This window comes from Spermophilus citellus (genome assembly GCF_964194105.1).
Source record: "Spermophilus citellus genome assembly, chromosome: 14".
Taxonomy (NCBI): Eukaryota; Metazoa; Chordata; class Mammalia; order Rodentia; family Sciuridae; genus Spermophilus; species Spermophilus citellus.
In genome coordinates this window covers 50197884-50214391 of record NC_138194.1, presented here as the reverse complement: position 1 = coordinate 50214391, position 16508 = coordinate 50197884, and the positions used below count along the sequence as shown (strand labels likewise).

The window sequence follows — 16508 nt, the reverse complement described above, 5'->3', positions numbered from 1 at the left end:
CTTGAATTCTGATAAAAGACTGGATTTGGAGGGCTGTAGAAACAATTTATTTATTTTCACTTTGACCCCATAACTTGAGCAGCTAAGAATTGAATGTATTATTTGGCTTAAATTAAAAACTAACAAGAATTCTTAAACCGCTATCATTCTGTTTAACCAAATTCCCTACTGAAAACAAATTCTCCAATTTCAGTCCCTTCAGGAGATTTAAAGACAATTCCACAAGCCCACACTTGCCTTGCATTGTTCCTTAGGGTTTGTCTTTTCTGTAATCCAATGAAAAGTTCAGGGGGAGGGGGAAGGGCAGAGGCCTATATAGTATAAAACAAATGCAAACAAAATAAAATAAAGCTGAGTCTCTTTCCCATTGTGACACTGTTCAAAGTCCCCTCAAGCCAAACAATCTTCATATATTACTTAAGTATGTAGTATGGAAGAAAAGATTTCAGTTGTAAAACAAACCAGATCTTGAGAGAGCTGAGAATCATTGAGATGTGGGTCTCAGGCCTGGGATATTTTTGCAGAATTGTCCTGAAAGCAATTTTAAACCTGAAGAGTTTCTCTATTTGAATGGCCAGGTAAGACAGAATGAAGGGGCTTAAGAGCTGAAAAAGATTTAAGAGATCATTTAGTCTAATGTTTTCACTTAAAAATCAGGTAGATAAAGCCATTCACTCAGTAACACAACCCACTATCCCATGAGGACAGAAGTCCCAGGTGTCTGTGTTTCCAAAGCCTCATGCTTTGTATTGTCCTAGTGTGTGGGGCTAGCTTTTTCACAACAACCATGGTAACAGAAGACTCTCTTTACAGGCAAGACAGATTATGTTTTAGCATTGAGAAATTAGTTGTAGCATCCCAAAGACTGAACTTTCCATCCAACCTCATTGGAAAGAATTGATAAAATGCCACCCAATGAAATAGTAGGTTGATATGAGTTTTGGGAGTAATTATGACTGAAAATTGGGATGAAGAAGATGGTGCTTATGGAAAATAAAACACCTCATTTTTAATATATAAAATATGGGCCTCTGAAATAATATTTAAGTATAATGGTAAACATATCTCCTTTTCACTCTATCATTTAATTATTTTACTATAATCTCCTTAAAGTTCATTCTAAATTATGTGCCTTATAATTTTTCCTTCTTTGTCTATTTCTCCAAAATTATAACTTTAGTATACCTGGAAATGTAAAGAGAAATTAAAAGTATGTTTCTCTATGATCTGTACATATCCAATACCAGGTCAGAATTAATTGCCAGTAATTAATGAGCAATTAATTGCTGTTTGAAGATCTTCAGGAGGAAGAAATCATAGAAGAAGAGAAAGGCGGAACTGAATATTATCACATGGAAGCAGTTTTTATGCAGAAGGCCAATGAAATTACATGATATCAAAATATTAGGGCTTTTTTTTGATCAAATTCTGGAAAGACAGTAAACTTAGGTGAATGTCCAAACTTGACACCTACTACCTCTGTGCTACTTGCAGGAATATATATAAATACTCCTAACAAACAGTCCCTAGCACCAGCAACCAGCATCTGGTAGATATTTGATTGTAAGTAACTAGGATCATAATCACTTGTCTCCTAAATGTATTCTTAGTTACAGTGCATACAGGTAGTTAGTATTAGATCTATGAACAGATTTTGTGTTTCACTCCTGCATTATATTTCTTTATATCAAGTGTCACATGAAGATAAGACGTATGATTGACATGTGTTCCTTAACTTTTGCCTAGTCTACTTTCTGTATTTGTAAAAATATCAGTCACTAAAAGCATAATTTATTAGGGAGAGTTACTGGTTTTTTAAGACAGATGATAACATAATACAGTTATTGGAAATTTTATGATATCCTTAACAGTTTTTAGGCAGTTGACACAATATTAGTTCATTGAGTGGAAGGAATGTTAATTGAACTCTTAATTAAGGATGGTACACATGTGGAAATGCCTTGCACTGAACAAGCACAATTAAAGTTCTTTTGTGAAATTCCCAAGAACTCAACATAACTCAGAGTTCACGGAACAATGCAAACAAGACACTATGGCAGGCTGGTGAAGAAATAGATCAAATTTAATGTTTCTGGGAATCACTGAATTTCCAGTTTGTGTATTTTTACAGCCCCAAATCACACCATTAAAAATTTCATTTCTTTTTATTGTATAGCTGCTTCTAATGGGGAAGACTTCTCTAAAACAGACATAATGAATTCACAGGGTGTGAATTTATTTGTTGGGTTTTTCTAACATGGCAAGAAGCTGAGAAAAGATGTGTTTGAATAAAATGTGGATCTCTGAGTCCATAAATTCAGAAAATAATGAAAAGAAGAAAAGGGAGTATCTAAATACAAAAGTAATTCTATAAGAATTGGGGGCAGGGTAAACCCTTTAAGTTCCATCACTAAAAAGAAAGAACAGGATCACAGTGTAGTGCTGTGGAGATGCACCTCCCACAGTGCTGCCCTCCAGGGAGAAGTGAATGAATATTCCTTTAAGTGTACCATGTTCAAGTTTTCACATAAACAATCACATGCCATACATCATAAAATTTCAATAATGTGTAACTTTTTAAAACTGTAGCATACCTCTTTGCCTGCAGATACCTTCTCTTACAAGGATGTTCAACATAAGTCCATATTTACTAAGTCATCATTACCCCTAAAGTGTCTTTCAGAAGTGTTCTTTTATCTCATCACTCCTGTTCTACACTTCCTAACAGAAATTTCTATGTTAACAAAGTGAATGAAGCCCGGTGTGGTGGCACACGCCTGTAATCCCAATGGTTTGGAGGCTGAGGCGGGAGGATCTCAAGTTCAAAGCTAGTCTCAGCCAAAGCGAGGCACTAAGCAACTCAGAGAGACCCTGCCTCCAAATAAAATACAAAATAGGGCTGGGGATGTGTCTTGGTGATTGAGTGCCCCTGAGTTCAATGCATGCTACAAAAAAAAAAAAAAAAAAGAATGAAACTTAAATTTCAAAATGTAGTTCTAGTTTGGTTGCTATATAATTTCAATGTACAGAGTTCTTCCCCCATTATTCAGGAACTGAGATACATATTTAAAATTATTAAAAAATAAGTGGTCAATCCCATTGTAAAACCATGATCAAATATAACATGACATAACATTTAGCTCATTCTTATTTACTGTTGAATTTAGTTTCTTTTAGGTATATCTTTGGAATTCCTCCCTTGATCCTTGCTCTGTTACCAGTAACTTCATCTGATTGTGATATTAAAGGTAAAGAAGGTAAAGAATTTGAGCATGTTCTAATGATCAGCTTCAATGAATTGGTATGTGCTTTTTTTTGTTTTTCTTACATTTTTGCTCATTGGGGAAATATCATATATATTTTGTCATGCCCTTTTATAATCAAGTATCCATCTATATTTATGGACAAAAAGTGAAATAACTACTAAATAAAATGTAATGTACCAATAACTATATATTTTATTAGTTCCATCATTATATTTTAATGTCCTTTAAAAATAAATCTCTCCTAGACCCTAAGACTCTCACTATCTGTTTCAGTCTTGTTACCCTTTATGACCAAATTTCTCATAAGCATAATTCATTATTACTACCTGCATTTCCCCATCTCACCTTTATGGTGTTAGTCTTTGTAGACACATTACATAAGGAGAGGTTGAATATCAGAGTACAACATCTAAAAGTCAAGGTGTAAAAAAGTGTGTAGTTATTTTATCAGAATATGTATACATGCATATTTATGCATATATACTTTGTACATATATAATATCCTGAAAGTTAATTTTTATTTTCTGTAAACACTGTTTTTAATTAATCGATTTTATATTTTAGAACAGATTTTGATTTATGGAATATTTGAAAAAAAAATTAGAGAATTTCCATGTACTTCTCCCTCTGCACAGTTTTCCTTATTATTATCACTTTGCATTAGTGTGGTACATTTGTTAAAATTGAGGAATTATTATTAATACATTATTGAATCAAAGCTCATAGCTGACATTAGGATTCACTGTTTTATTCAGTTCTGTGGGTTTTGGTAGAGGTATAATATCATGTATCCATGAGTATTGTATCACACAGAATTCATTTCACTGTTCTAAAAATTGCCTATGCTCCACTGACTCATCCTTCCCTTTCTCCCCCTGCACCCCTGGCAACCGCTGATCTGTTTACTGTCTCTCTAGTTTTTCCCTTTCTAGAACGTTATGTAGTTGGAATCATGCAGTCTGTAGCCTGTTTAGGCTGGATTCCTTTACTTAGAAATGTGCATCAATGCTTTTTGTGGCTTGATAGCTCATTTATTTTCTCATTGTAGAGTAATATTCCATTCAATCGATAGGCTACAGTTTATCTATTCACAGATGGAAGGATGTATCCCGGTTGCTTCCAAGTTTGGGCAATTATAAATAAAGGCTTCTGTAAACATACATGTGCAGTGTTTGGTGAGAACATTAGTTTTCTATTCATTTGGATAAATATCTAGGAGTCTGATTGCTGAATCATATGGTGTGTTACTCAGCTTTTCCTCACTGTGACCAAAATACCTGACAAGAACAACTTAGAGGAGGACAGATTTATTTTGGCTCATGGTTCCAAATGTTTCAGTCAATGCTTAGCTGGCTTCATTGGCTTGGGCCTGAGACAAGGCTGAACATCATGGTGGAAGGGTGTGGCAAAAGAAAGCTGCCTAGCTCTTGGTGGCTAAGAAGAGGAGAAAGAAGGAGGGGAGGGAGGGAGGGAGAAAGAGAGGAAGAAAGGAAGGGAGGGATGGAGGAGACAGAAGACAGAGAAGGGGGCCAGGGACAAAATATAGTCCCCAAGGGCATACCCATAGTGACCTACTTCCTCCAACCATGCCCCACCAACCTATAGGTTCCACCTCCTCCCAGTAGTCCATTCAAATTATTAATTCATGAAATGGATTAATCAACTGATAGTGTGAGAGCCTCAGATTCAATCACTTCTCAAAAGCCCCGTCTCTGGACATTACTGTGTTGGGAACTTTGGAGGGGCCTTCCAGAGCCAAACCATAACAGATTATAAAATTATGCTTAGCTCTGAATATAACTGCCAAAGTGTCTTCTAAAGTGACTGTACCATTCCACATTCTCCCAGAAGTGAATAAAATCCTAAGGTTGTTCACCCATGCCAGCATCTGGTATTGTCAGAGTCTGGGACTTTTGCCATTGTTGTTTTAATTTACAGTTACCTAGTAATATGATGTTGAACGTCTTCTCAGATTCTTACTTCAATCTATGTATCTTTATGGATAATGTATATGAACTCACATCTGAACTGACATCTCAACAATACTGAGTCTTCTAGCCATATCCTATAACAGCTCTGCATTTGTTTATATCTTTCTTTGATTTCTTTGATCAGAGTTTTGTACTTTTCTTCCTATAGGTCCTGTTTTTATTTTGATAGACTTATACCTAAATATTTCATATTCTAAGGCTCTTGAAATATGATGTGTTTTTAATTTCAAATTCCACTTGTTCATTGCTGATGTGTAGAAAAGCTATGGTTTTTTAATATTAATTTTGTATCATGAAATCGTGTTACAATTGCTTATTAGTTCCAGGAGTTTATTAATGATGGTCTTTGAGATTTCCTACATTGACAATCATGCCATTTGCAAAAGTTAATTTTCTTATATGGTTTAAGAGATATATCAATACAATGTGATGTGTTGACTTTTTCATATATAATCAGTTCTTTACAATTACATTGAATATCTGCATAACAGAGATAAACCCTCTCTCAAATATTCATAAAATGGCACAAATTGTCTCTTTCTCTTCCACATACTTATGTTGAAATGGTTTGATGTTCTGGGAAATTGAGAATTCTGCCTCTTGGAAGAGTTTGGGAATTCAAGGTAATGTTGAAAGCTGTACCACAAAGATCCCTGATTTTGCCCATTGACAAGAAAAAAAAATGTACATACTAAACAATACACGTGCAATTTATATCTCATACTATTTTTGACATTGTAATAAGTGTTCTTAGAAATCTTTTGATTTAACATAACATTTCCCATTCAATTTTATTAGCTGGGCAGAGGATCAAATAGCATTATTTCAACCACATTTACAAATGACTATATGTGTGAACCAGGGATAGATCCTCCTTTTAAGAAGCTTGCATTTGGGTGGTACGTAAGTTTTGGTGGTAAAGAATGCAAATAGTAGCTTTAAAAGGAGGAAGAGCAACCACCACCCTATTATTTCAACATACTGGTTGTGAGCCACATTTGGAAATGAATAGACATACATTGTGGTATAACACAGATGAGTTTCAGCTGAAGGGAAAGTGCATGTTGGTGCATACTGAGCTGATCTCCAATATATTTAGATAGTATACCTTTTAAGTAAAATTTGTTGAGCCTGCCCTTCCCATACAAATTTAGCATTTGTTTATTTAGTATAATATCCTCATGGTAACTTCTATGTACATTAATAATGTTATACACAGAAATAAAAATTTATATAAAATGAAGTAAAAAACTAGATAAAATTGCTAAAATTTTCTTCAAGTGGACATAGAATAGAGTTATAGTAGTAAAAATATGGAAATTATTCTAACTCTAATCTGAAGTCCAAACAGGGAACAGGATAAGAAGGAGATTCATTCTTTCTACTTAATGCAGAGGGAAAGAAAGGTTCATAATATATGATAAGGTACCTTACTCTATATGATCTGCCAAGCATGGAGTACAGATTCATAGAATTGGAGTGACTAAATTAAATAGAATCAGCATTTTAGGTTTCTTGATACATGTTGACAAATTATTTTATGGAAAGTATGAATAGGTTTATAATTCTTATACACCCTGCATATGAGAACATTACTCTTGTCAGTTTTTATTATTTTTATTTTTAAAACCACCTGCCAAGGCAATAGAATATTGACCTCTTGTTTGAATTTGTTTTTCTTCCAGTGTTAGTGCATTGAATATTTTTAGAGTTTTTTCTTCATATCTATAAACTTCTAATTTAAAAACTATAAATAAATAGAAGGAAGAACAGTAGAACAGAGAAAAGGGAATGGGCAAAGGGAGAGAAAAGGGAAGTACAGGAGACTGAATCGGAATAAATTATATCTCATGCTTGTATGATTATGTCAAAAAGAATTCCAATATGATATACAACCAACCATAAGGCACTAATAAAATTATTTGGCATTGAGATAAAATTTATCCTTTTAAAAAATCACAATTCAGTGGCTTTTAGTATATTCAGAAGTTGTACAATCATCATTACTGACTCCAATATATTTTCATCACCCAAAAAGAAATCCTGTACCCATTACCAGTAATTTTTCATTCCTCCTCATTAGCCACTGGCAGACATTAATATGCTTTCTGTCTATGGATTTCTCTTTTCTGGACACTTCATAGAAATGGAATCATACAATATAGAGCTCTTTAATTAGGATTCTTTGACTCAACATGTTTTTAAGTTTCATTCATATTATAACAAGTATCTATAATTCATTTCTCTTTATAGCTCAATAAAATTATCTTGCATGGATATGACATATCAGCTGCTGGACATTTGTTTCTTTTTCTTTGCTGTAATATGTAATGCTACTGTAAATATTGGTATGTAAATTTTGATATAGTTTTTTTAAAAAAATTTGTACCTTGGAGTGGAATTGCTGGGTCACATTGCAACTGGCTTTGTTGTTTGGAGATTTTCAAATACTGCTTTGATCTCATTATGCATTATTGGTCTGTTGAGATTATCTATTTCTTCTTGATTCAGTCTTGGTAGGTTGTATATGTTCAGAAATTTATCACTTTCTTCTAAGTTTGCCAATTTGATAGCATATAATTGCTCATAGCAGTTTCTTATGATTTTTTGTTTCCATGGTATCCCTTTTAATATTTCCTTTGTCATGTCTAATATTATTGACTTGGATATTCTCTGTTTTTCTTAGCTAGTCTGACTAAGATTTGTTATCTTTAAAAAAGCAACCTTTTTATTGATCTTTTGTATTGTGTTTTGGTTTTGATTTCATTTATTTCTTCTCTGATCATCATTATTTCTGTCCTCCTGCTAATGTGGAGTTTTGTTTGTTCTTGGTTTTTTTTTCTTTTCTTTTTGTTTTGAGATGTGTTATTAGGTTGTTTATTTAAAATATCTATAATATTTGAAAAAGAATTTTCCATGTATACATTCATTACTATAAACTCTAAATGATGCTTTTGCTAGATTCCCAGATTTTTGATGTGTTGGGTTTTCATTTGTTTTATGAATTTTTCCCTTTTACAGTAATAAATTCCTCATTGATTTAGGAATGTTGTTAAGTTCCATATATTTACATATTTTTCACTGTTCTTCTTTTCACTGAATTGTAGTTTTATTCCATTGTAGTCTGAGAAAATATACTACATGATCTGGATTTTTAAAACTTGAGACTTGACTTGTGACCTAACATATGGGCTATCCTGAAAAATCTATATGATGATGAAAAGAATATGTATTTTGCTGCTATTGAATTAAATGTTCTGTAAATGTCTGTTAAATCCATTTACTCTATAGTGTGGTTAAACTCCTGTGTTCTTTGTTAATTTTGTCTAGACCATCTGTTCACTGATGAAAATGGGTGTTGAAATCACCAACTATTACTGTATTGAAATCTGCCTGTCCCTTTACATCTCATAATATTTGCTTTATATAAGTGGCTGATCCAATGTTGGATGCATATATGTTTAAAATGGTTATGTCTTTTGCTGGATTGAAGCTTTTATCATATATGAGTGTCTTTGAATCTTTTTACAGTTTCTGATATAAAGTTTATTTTACCTAACATCAGCATAGCTATTCCTGCTTATTTTTAGTTGCTATTTACCTAGCATAACTTTTTCTAAGTCTTCATTTTAAATCTGTGTATATACTAATGAAGGGAGTTTCTTGTAGGCACCACATGGTTGGGTCTTGCTATTTTTATCAATTCTGTCAATTTATGTCTTTTGATTGCTAAATTTAATCTACTTACATTCAAGGGAGTTTTATTTTTCTTTTTATTCTTTGTTTTTTTTTCAATTCTCTTATTCATCTTTTTTCTTTAATTGTCTAAGCTACTGTATACTCTAGTTTAGACATTCGTTCTTCTATTTGGCCTGATGTGGAAACTCTCAATTGTATTTTTTAATTTAATTAATTGATAACTCTGCTAGGCCGACTGGCCTCAGGACTTCCCACACCCCTGGCTGCTCCATTGCAACAGGCAGGGCCCAAGCGTGCCCCCCGGGCCTCCCCCCGCCCCCAAGTGGCCTTGGCCGGCCTGGGCTGCCCCCCTCCAGGGAGGCCGCCCCCGACCTGCGGTGGGCTCCCCGAAGCCGGTGACACAGCTGCAAAAAAAAAAAAAAAAGTTTCCGAGAGGTAGGTGGAGCAGTGGGAGAAGGGCTACCCCCAGCGGCGGGGGGGCGGCGGGGGAGCCGGCCGCGGATAGTGAGGGAGCACTGGAAGCCCTGATATGTCCAGTTGGAAGCAGGCGAAGCCGCGCTAGGTGAAAGACCAGAATGCAAGAAAAGACCACTGAATCCAATCAAAATCAAATTAAAGCAAGCTTATTATTTTGACCAGCCAAGCTGCCTCTCCCACCCAAAACCACAGGAACAAGACAGTAGCATCAGCTTTCCTGCAGCCCAGCTTTATAGCCCAGAAAGTTTCACAAAGGAAGGCTACAGATAACAGAACTCTGATGAGCATAACACTAATGACAAACAGCTGTGACTCAGCACTAATCCATTTGGCTGAAACAACTGGTCAGCCCTTCTCATTCTACGGAGGTAAATGCCTACCGAGCCTTCATACGTAGTGGCCACAGGCTTGGGAGAGACAGTAAGGACCCACCCGTTGCATTGGTCGCCTGGCAAAGGGAAACGAACTTTCGCCATTTGCAAGAGATACCACCATGGCAGAGAACTGACGTCATCAGACTGCGGCGGAGGAGATAACTTCATTGAAACCTGCGGCTACAGTGACTTCTTCCCTTCCCTTCTAATACCTTTCCTCCCAAGCATCTAATAAATTTATAGGAGTAAACAGTAACTCATCAGTCAAACAGAACAAGAAGTAACATGAGCAGCTTCAAAAAGCAAGGAAGAAAAGGAGTACAAACAATGCAGGACAGCCTAAATATTCAGGAGGATCTAGAGTCATCAGAAAAATGGTCATATAAAGAACTCAAGGAACACCTTAGACAGATGGAATGGAACCTTAAAGAGGATACAAGACAGCAAATTCAAGCAGCGAAAGAACACATTGAGAATGAATTACATAAACAGATAAAAGAAGAAGTTAAGCATCTTTATCAGGAGATAGAGATTATAAAAAATAATCAAACAATAATTCTAGAAATGAAGGAAACGATAAACCAAATTAAAAACTCAATTGAGAGTATCACAGAGTGGAGCAAGTAGAAGCCAGAACGTCAGATAATGAAGACAAAATATATCATCTTGAAAAGAGTCTAGCCAACTCAGAAAGGCTGGTAAAAAATCACGAGAAAAACATCCAAGAGTTATGGGATAACATAAAAAAACCAAACTTATGAGTCATCGGGATAGAAGAAGGTACAGAGATTCAAACCAAGGGAATGAGTAACCTGCTGAATGAAATAATTACAGAAAACTTTCCAGAAATAAAAAAGGAAACAGATATACAAATTGAAGATGCATACAGGACACCGAGCACACAAAATCACAGTAGACCAACACCAAGACACATTGTTATGAAGATATCCAATATACAGAACAAAGAGAAAATATTAAAGTTACAAGAGAAAGGAGACAGATTACATTCAGGGGTAAACCAATAAGGTTAACAACGGATTTTTCATCACAGACACTGAAAGCAAGAAGGTCATGGAACAACGTATTTCAAACACTGAAAGACAATGGATGCCAACCAAGAATTCTGTACCCAGCAAAATTAAGCTTCAGGTATGACAACGAAATAAAAATCTTTCATGATAAACAAAAGTTAAAAGAATTTGCAGCCAGAAAACCAGCATTGCAAAGCATTTTGAGCAAAACACTACACGAGGAAGAAATGAAAAACAATAACCAAAACCATCAGTAGGAAGTGCCTCGGTAAAGACAGAGGGCGAGGGGAAAGATAATCATGGAGAAACAAACTAAATTTTTTTTAAAAAGGATAAATAATCAAACATGGCTGGAAGTACAAACCATATATCAATAGTAACTCTGAATGTTAATGGCTTAAACTCTCCAATAAAGTGACATAGGCTGGTATCATGGATTAAAAAAACAAATCCAACAATATGCTGCCTCCAGGAGACACATCTGATTGGAAAAGACATACACAGGCTGAAGGTGAAAGGATGGGAAAAAATATACCATGCACACGGTCCTCGTAAGCAAGCAGGGGTGGCCATCCTCATATCGAATAAAATCGACTTCAAGACTAAGTTAATCAAAAGGGATAAAGAAGGACATTATATACTGTTAAAAGGAACCATTCACCAACAAGACATAACAATTATCAATATTTATGCACCAAATAATGGTGTTGCGACATTCATAAAACAAATTCTCCTCAAGTTCAAGAATCAAATAGACCACAACACAATAATTATGGGTGAATTCAACACACCTCTCTCACCATTGGACAGATCCTCCAAACAAAAGTTGAATAAAGAAACTATAGAGTAGGGGATAGGAAAGGTAGCAGAATACAACAATTACTAATAGGGCATTATGTAAAATAGTGGATGTGTAACCGACGTGATTCTGCAATCTGCATTTGGGGTAAAATTGGGGTTTCTAACACACTTCAATCTAATGTATGAAATATGATATGTCAAGAGCTTTGTAATGTTGTGAACAACCAATAAAAAAAAAAGAAAAAAAAAGAAACTATAGAACTCAATATCACAATCAATAACCTAGACTTAACTGACATATATAGAATATATCAACCATCATCAAATGGATATACTTTTTTCTCAGCAGCACATGGATCCTTCTCAAAAATAGACCATATATTATGCCATAGGGCAACCCTCAGTAAATATAAAGGGGTGGAGATAATACCTTGCATTTTATCTGATCATAATGGAATGAAACTGGAAATCAATGATAAAAGAAGGAAGGAAAAATCCTACATCACCTGGAAAATGAACAATATGTTACTGAATGATCAATGGGTTACAAAAGACATAAAGGAGGAAATCAAAAAATTCTTAGAGATAAATGAAAATACAGACACAACATATCGGAATCTATGGGACACAATGAAAGCAGTTTTAAGAGGGAAATTAATCGCCTGGTGGTCATTCCTCCAAAAAAGGAAAAACCAACAAATAAATGAGCTCACACTTCATCTCAAAGCCCTAGAAAAGGAAGAGCAAAATAACAGCAAATGTAGCAGAAGGCAAGAAATAATTAAAATCAGAGTGGAAATCAATGAAATTGAAACAAAAGAAACTATTGAAAAAATTAACAAAACTCAAAGTTGGTTCTTCGAAAAAATAAATAAGATCGACAGACCTTTAGCCATGCTAACGAAGAGAAGAAGAGAGAGAACTCAAATTACTAACATACGGGATGAAAAAGGCAATATCACAACAGATGCTACAGAAATACAGAAGACTATTAGAAATTATTTTGAAAACCTATATTCCAATAAAATAGAAGATAGTGAAGACATCGATAAATTTCTTAAGTCATATGATTTGCCCAGACTGAGTCAGAAGGATACACACAATTTGAACAGACCAATATCAATGGATGAAATTGAAGAAGCCATCAAAAGACTACCAACCAAGAAAAGCCAAGGACCGGATGGGTATACAGCGGAGTTTTACAAAACCTTTAAAGAAGAATTAATACCAATACTTTTCAAGTTATTTCAGGAAATAGAAAAAGAGGGAGCTCTTCCAAATTCATTCTATGAGGCCAACATCACCCTGATTCCGAAACCAGACAAAGACACCTCAAAGAAAGAAAACTACAGACCAATATCTCTAATGAACCTAGATGCAAAAATCCTCAATAAAATTCTGGCGAATCGAATACAAAAACATATCAAAAAAATTGTGCACCATGATCAAGTAGGATTCATCCCTGGGATGCAAGGATGGTTCAATATACGGAAATCAATAAATGTTATTCACCACATCAGTAGACTTAAAGATAAGAACCATATGATCATCTCAATAGATGCAGAGAAAGCATTCGACAAAGTACAGCATCCCTTTATGTTCAAAACATTAAAAAAACTAGGGATAACAGGAACTTACCTTGACATTGTAAAAGCTATCTATGCTAAGCCTCAGGCTAGCATCATTCTGAATGGACAAAAGTTGAAGGCATTCCCTCTAAAATGTGGAACAAGACAGGGATGCCCTCTCTCACCACTTCTATTTAATTTAGTCCTTGAAATACTAGCCAGAGCAATTAGACAGACAAAAGAAATTAAAGGCATAAAAATAGGAAAAGAAGAACTTAAATTATCATTATTTGCGGACGACATGATCCTATACCTAGAAGACCCAAAAGGATCTACAAAGAAACTACTAGAACTAATAAATGAATTCAGCAAAGTGGCAGGATATAAAATCAACACGCATAAATCAAAGGCATTTTTGTATATCAGCGACAAAACTTCTGAAACGGAAATGAGGAAAAACACTCCATTCACAATATCCTCAAAAAAAAAAATAAAATAAAATACTTGGGACTCAACCTAACAAAAGAGGTGAAAGATTTATACAATGAAAACTACAGAACCCTAAATAGAGAAGTAGAAGAAGATCTTAGAAGATGGAAAAATATACCCTGTTCATGGATAGGCAGAACTAACATCATCAAAATGGCGATATTACCAAAAGTTCTCTATAGGTTTAATGCAATGCCAATCAAAATCCCAACAGCATTTCTTGTAGAAATAAATAAAGCAATCATGAAATTCATATGGAAAAATAAAAGACCCAGAATAGCAAAAGCAATTCTAAGCAGGAAGTGTGAATCAGGCAGTATAGCAATACCAGATTTCAAACTATATTACAGAGCAATAGTGACAAAAACAGCATGGTACTGGTACCAAAACAGGCGGGTGGACCAATGGTATAGAATAGAGGACACAGAGACTAATCCACAAAGTTACAACTATCTTATGTTTGATAAAGGGGCTAAAAGCATGCAATGGAGGAAGGATAGCATCTTCAACAAATGGTGTTGGGAAAACTGGAAATCCATATGCAACAAAATGAAATTGAATCCCTTTCTCTCTCCATGCACAAAAGTTAACTCAAAATGGATCAAGGAGCTTGATATCAAATCAGAGACTCTGCGTCTGATAGAAGAAAAAGTTGGCTCCGATCTACATATTGTGGGGTCGGGCTCCAAATTCCTTAATAGGACACCCATAGCACAAGAGTTAATAACAAGAATCAACAAATGGGACTTACTTAAACTAAAAAGTTTTTTCTCAGCAAGAGAAACAATAAGAGAGGTAAATAGGGAGCCTACATCCTGGGAACAAATTTTTACTCCTCACACTTCAGATAGAGCCCTAATATCCAGAGTATACAAAGAACTCAAAAAATTAGACAATAAGATAGCAAATAACCCAATCAACAAATGGGCCAAGGACCTGAACAGACACTTCTCAGAGGAGGATATACAATCAATCAACAAGTACATGAAAAAATGCTCTCCATTTCTAGCAGTCAGAGAAATGCAAATCAAAACCACCCTAAGATACCATCTCACTCCAGTAAGATTGGCAGCCACTATGAAGTCAAACAACAACAAGTGCTGGCGAGGATGTGGAGAAAAGGGTACACTTGTACATTGCTGGTGGGACTGCAAATTGGTGCGGCCAATTTGGAAAGCAGTTTGGAGATTCCTGGGAAAGATGGGAATGGAACCACCATTTGACCCTGCTATTGCCCTTCTCGGACTATTCCCTGAAGACCTTAAAAGAGCATGCTACAGGGATACTGCCACATCGATGTTCATAGCATCACAATTCACAATAGCTAGACTGTGGAACCAACCCAGATGCCCTTCAATAGATGAATGGATAAAAAAAAATGTGGCATCTATACACAATGGAGTACTATGCAGCAATAAAAAATGACAAAATCATAGAATTTGCAGGGAAATGGATGGCACTAGAGCAGATTATGCTTAGCGAAGCTAGCCAATCCCTAAAAAACAAACACCAAATGTCTTCTTTGATATAATGAGAGCAACTATGAACAGAGCAGGGAGGAAGAGCAGGAAGAAAAGATTAACATTAAACAGAGACATGAGATGGGAGGGAAAGGGAGAGAAAAGGGAAATTGCATGGAAATGAAGGGAGACCCTCATTGCTATACAAAATTACATATAAGAGGTTGTGAGGGGAATGGGAAAATAAACAAGGAGAGAAATGAATTACAGTAGATGGCGTAGAGAGAGAAGATGGGAGGGGAGGGGAGGGGGGATAGTAGGGGATAGGAAAGGTAGCAGAATACAACAACTCCTAATAGGGCATTATGTAAAATTGTGGATGTGTAACTGACGTGATTCTGCAATCTGCATTTGGGGTAAAATTGGGGGTTCATAACCCACTTCAATCTAATGTATGAAATATGATATGTCAAGAGCTTTGTAATGTTGTGAACAACCAATAAAAAAAATTTAATTAATTGAAGTTTTTAGCCCCGATTTCTGATTATTTTTATGATTTCTATCTTAGTTAAATTTCTAATTCATATCATTAATGGTTTCTCTCATTCTATTACATTGTCTCTCTATATTTTCATGTATCTCACTGAGTTTCCTTAGGATCATTAGTTTGAATTCTTTTTCAGGCATTTCATAGATTTCCTGCATATTTGAATCTGTTTCTGGAGAACAACTGAGTTTCCTTAGAGGTGCCATGCTTTCTTATGTGTCTTGGGTCCATATGTTAATGCCTACACATGTGGTGGAATAGTCACTTCTTTCTATTTTATTTTGTTTTATTTTATTTGGTACCAGGGATTGAACTCAGGGGCACTGAGCCACATCCCCAGCCCTATTTTGTATTTTATTTAGAAGCACAGTCTCCCTGAGTTGCTTAGCACCTCACTTTGGTTGAGGCTGGCTTTAAACTCATAATCCTCCTGCCTCAGACTCTCAAGCTGCTGGGATTAACAGGCATGTACCCCTGTGCTCGGAATAGCTTTTGTAGGAAAATAATTTTATTTACATGAGATACAGGGTGTCAACTGAAAAGATATTTTGACTTTAGTTCTAGGTGAGCTCAACAATATAGCCTCCATGTGATTTTTCAAGTATAGACAATGTCACCAGTGTCTACTAGTGATGTAATAATGTAGGTTGCACCTATTCATGAAGATAATTGTGTGACTTTGCAGTTAATGTGGGTTTCCAAAGGTGCACATCCTTAGTCCTACAGAGTTAAGTGTCAGTAATTCTGCGATTATGATAACAACAGCCATGGTTCTGGTGGCATGGGATCTGGAGATAACTTTCCC

At 35.4% G+C, this 16508-nt stretch overlaps 1 protein-coding gene across 1 annotated transcript in view; it reads left to right on the top strand.

The window, feature by feature from the left end:
• Positions 1–16508, top strand: part of IL7 (interleukin 7) — a 63728-nt gene that overhangs the window by 3330 nt on the left and 43890 nt on the right. Inside the window, exon 2 of the mRNA XM_081266816.1 lies at positions 3168–3301. Coding sequence (XP_081122942.1) covers positions 3168–3301 — 134 coding nt within the window. The remainder of the gene's footprint in view (positions 1–3167; positions 3302–16508) is intronic.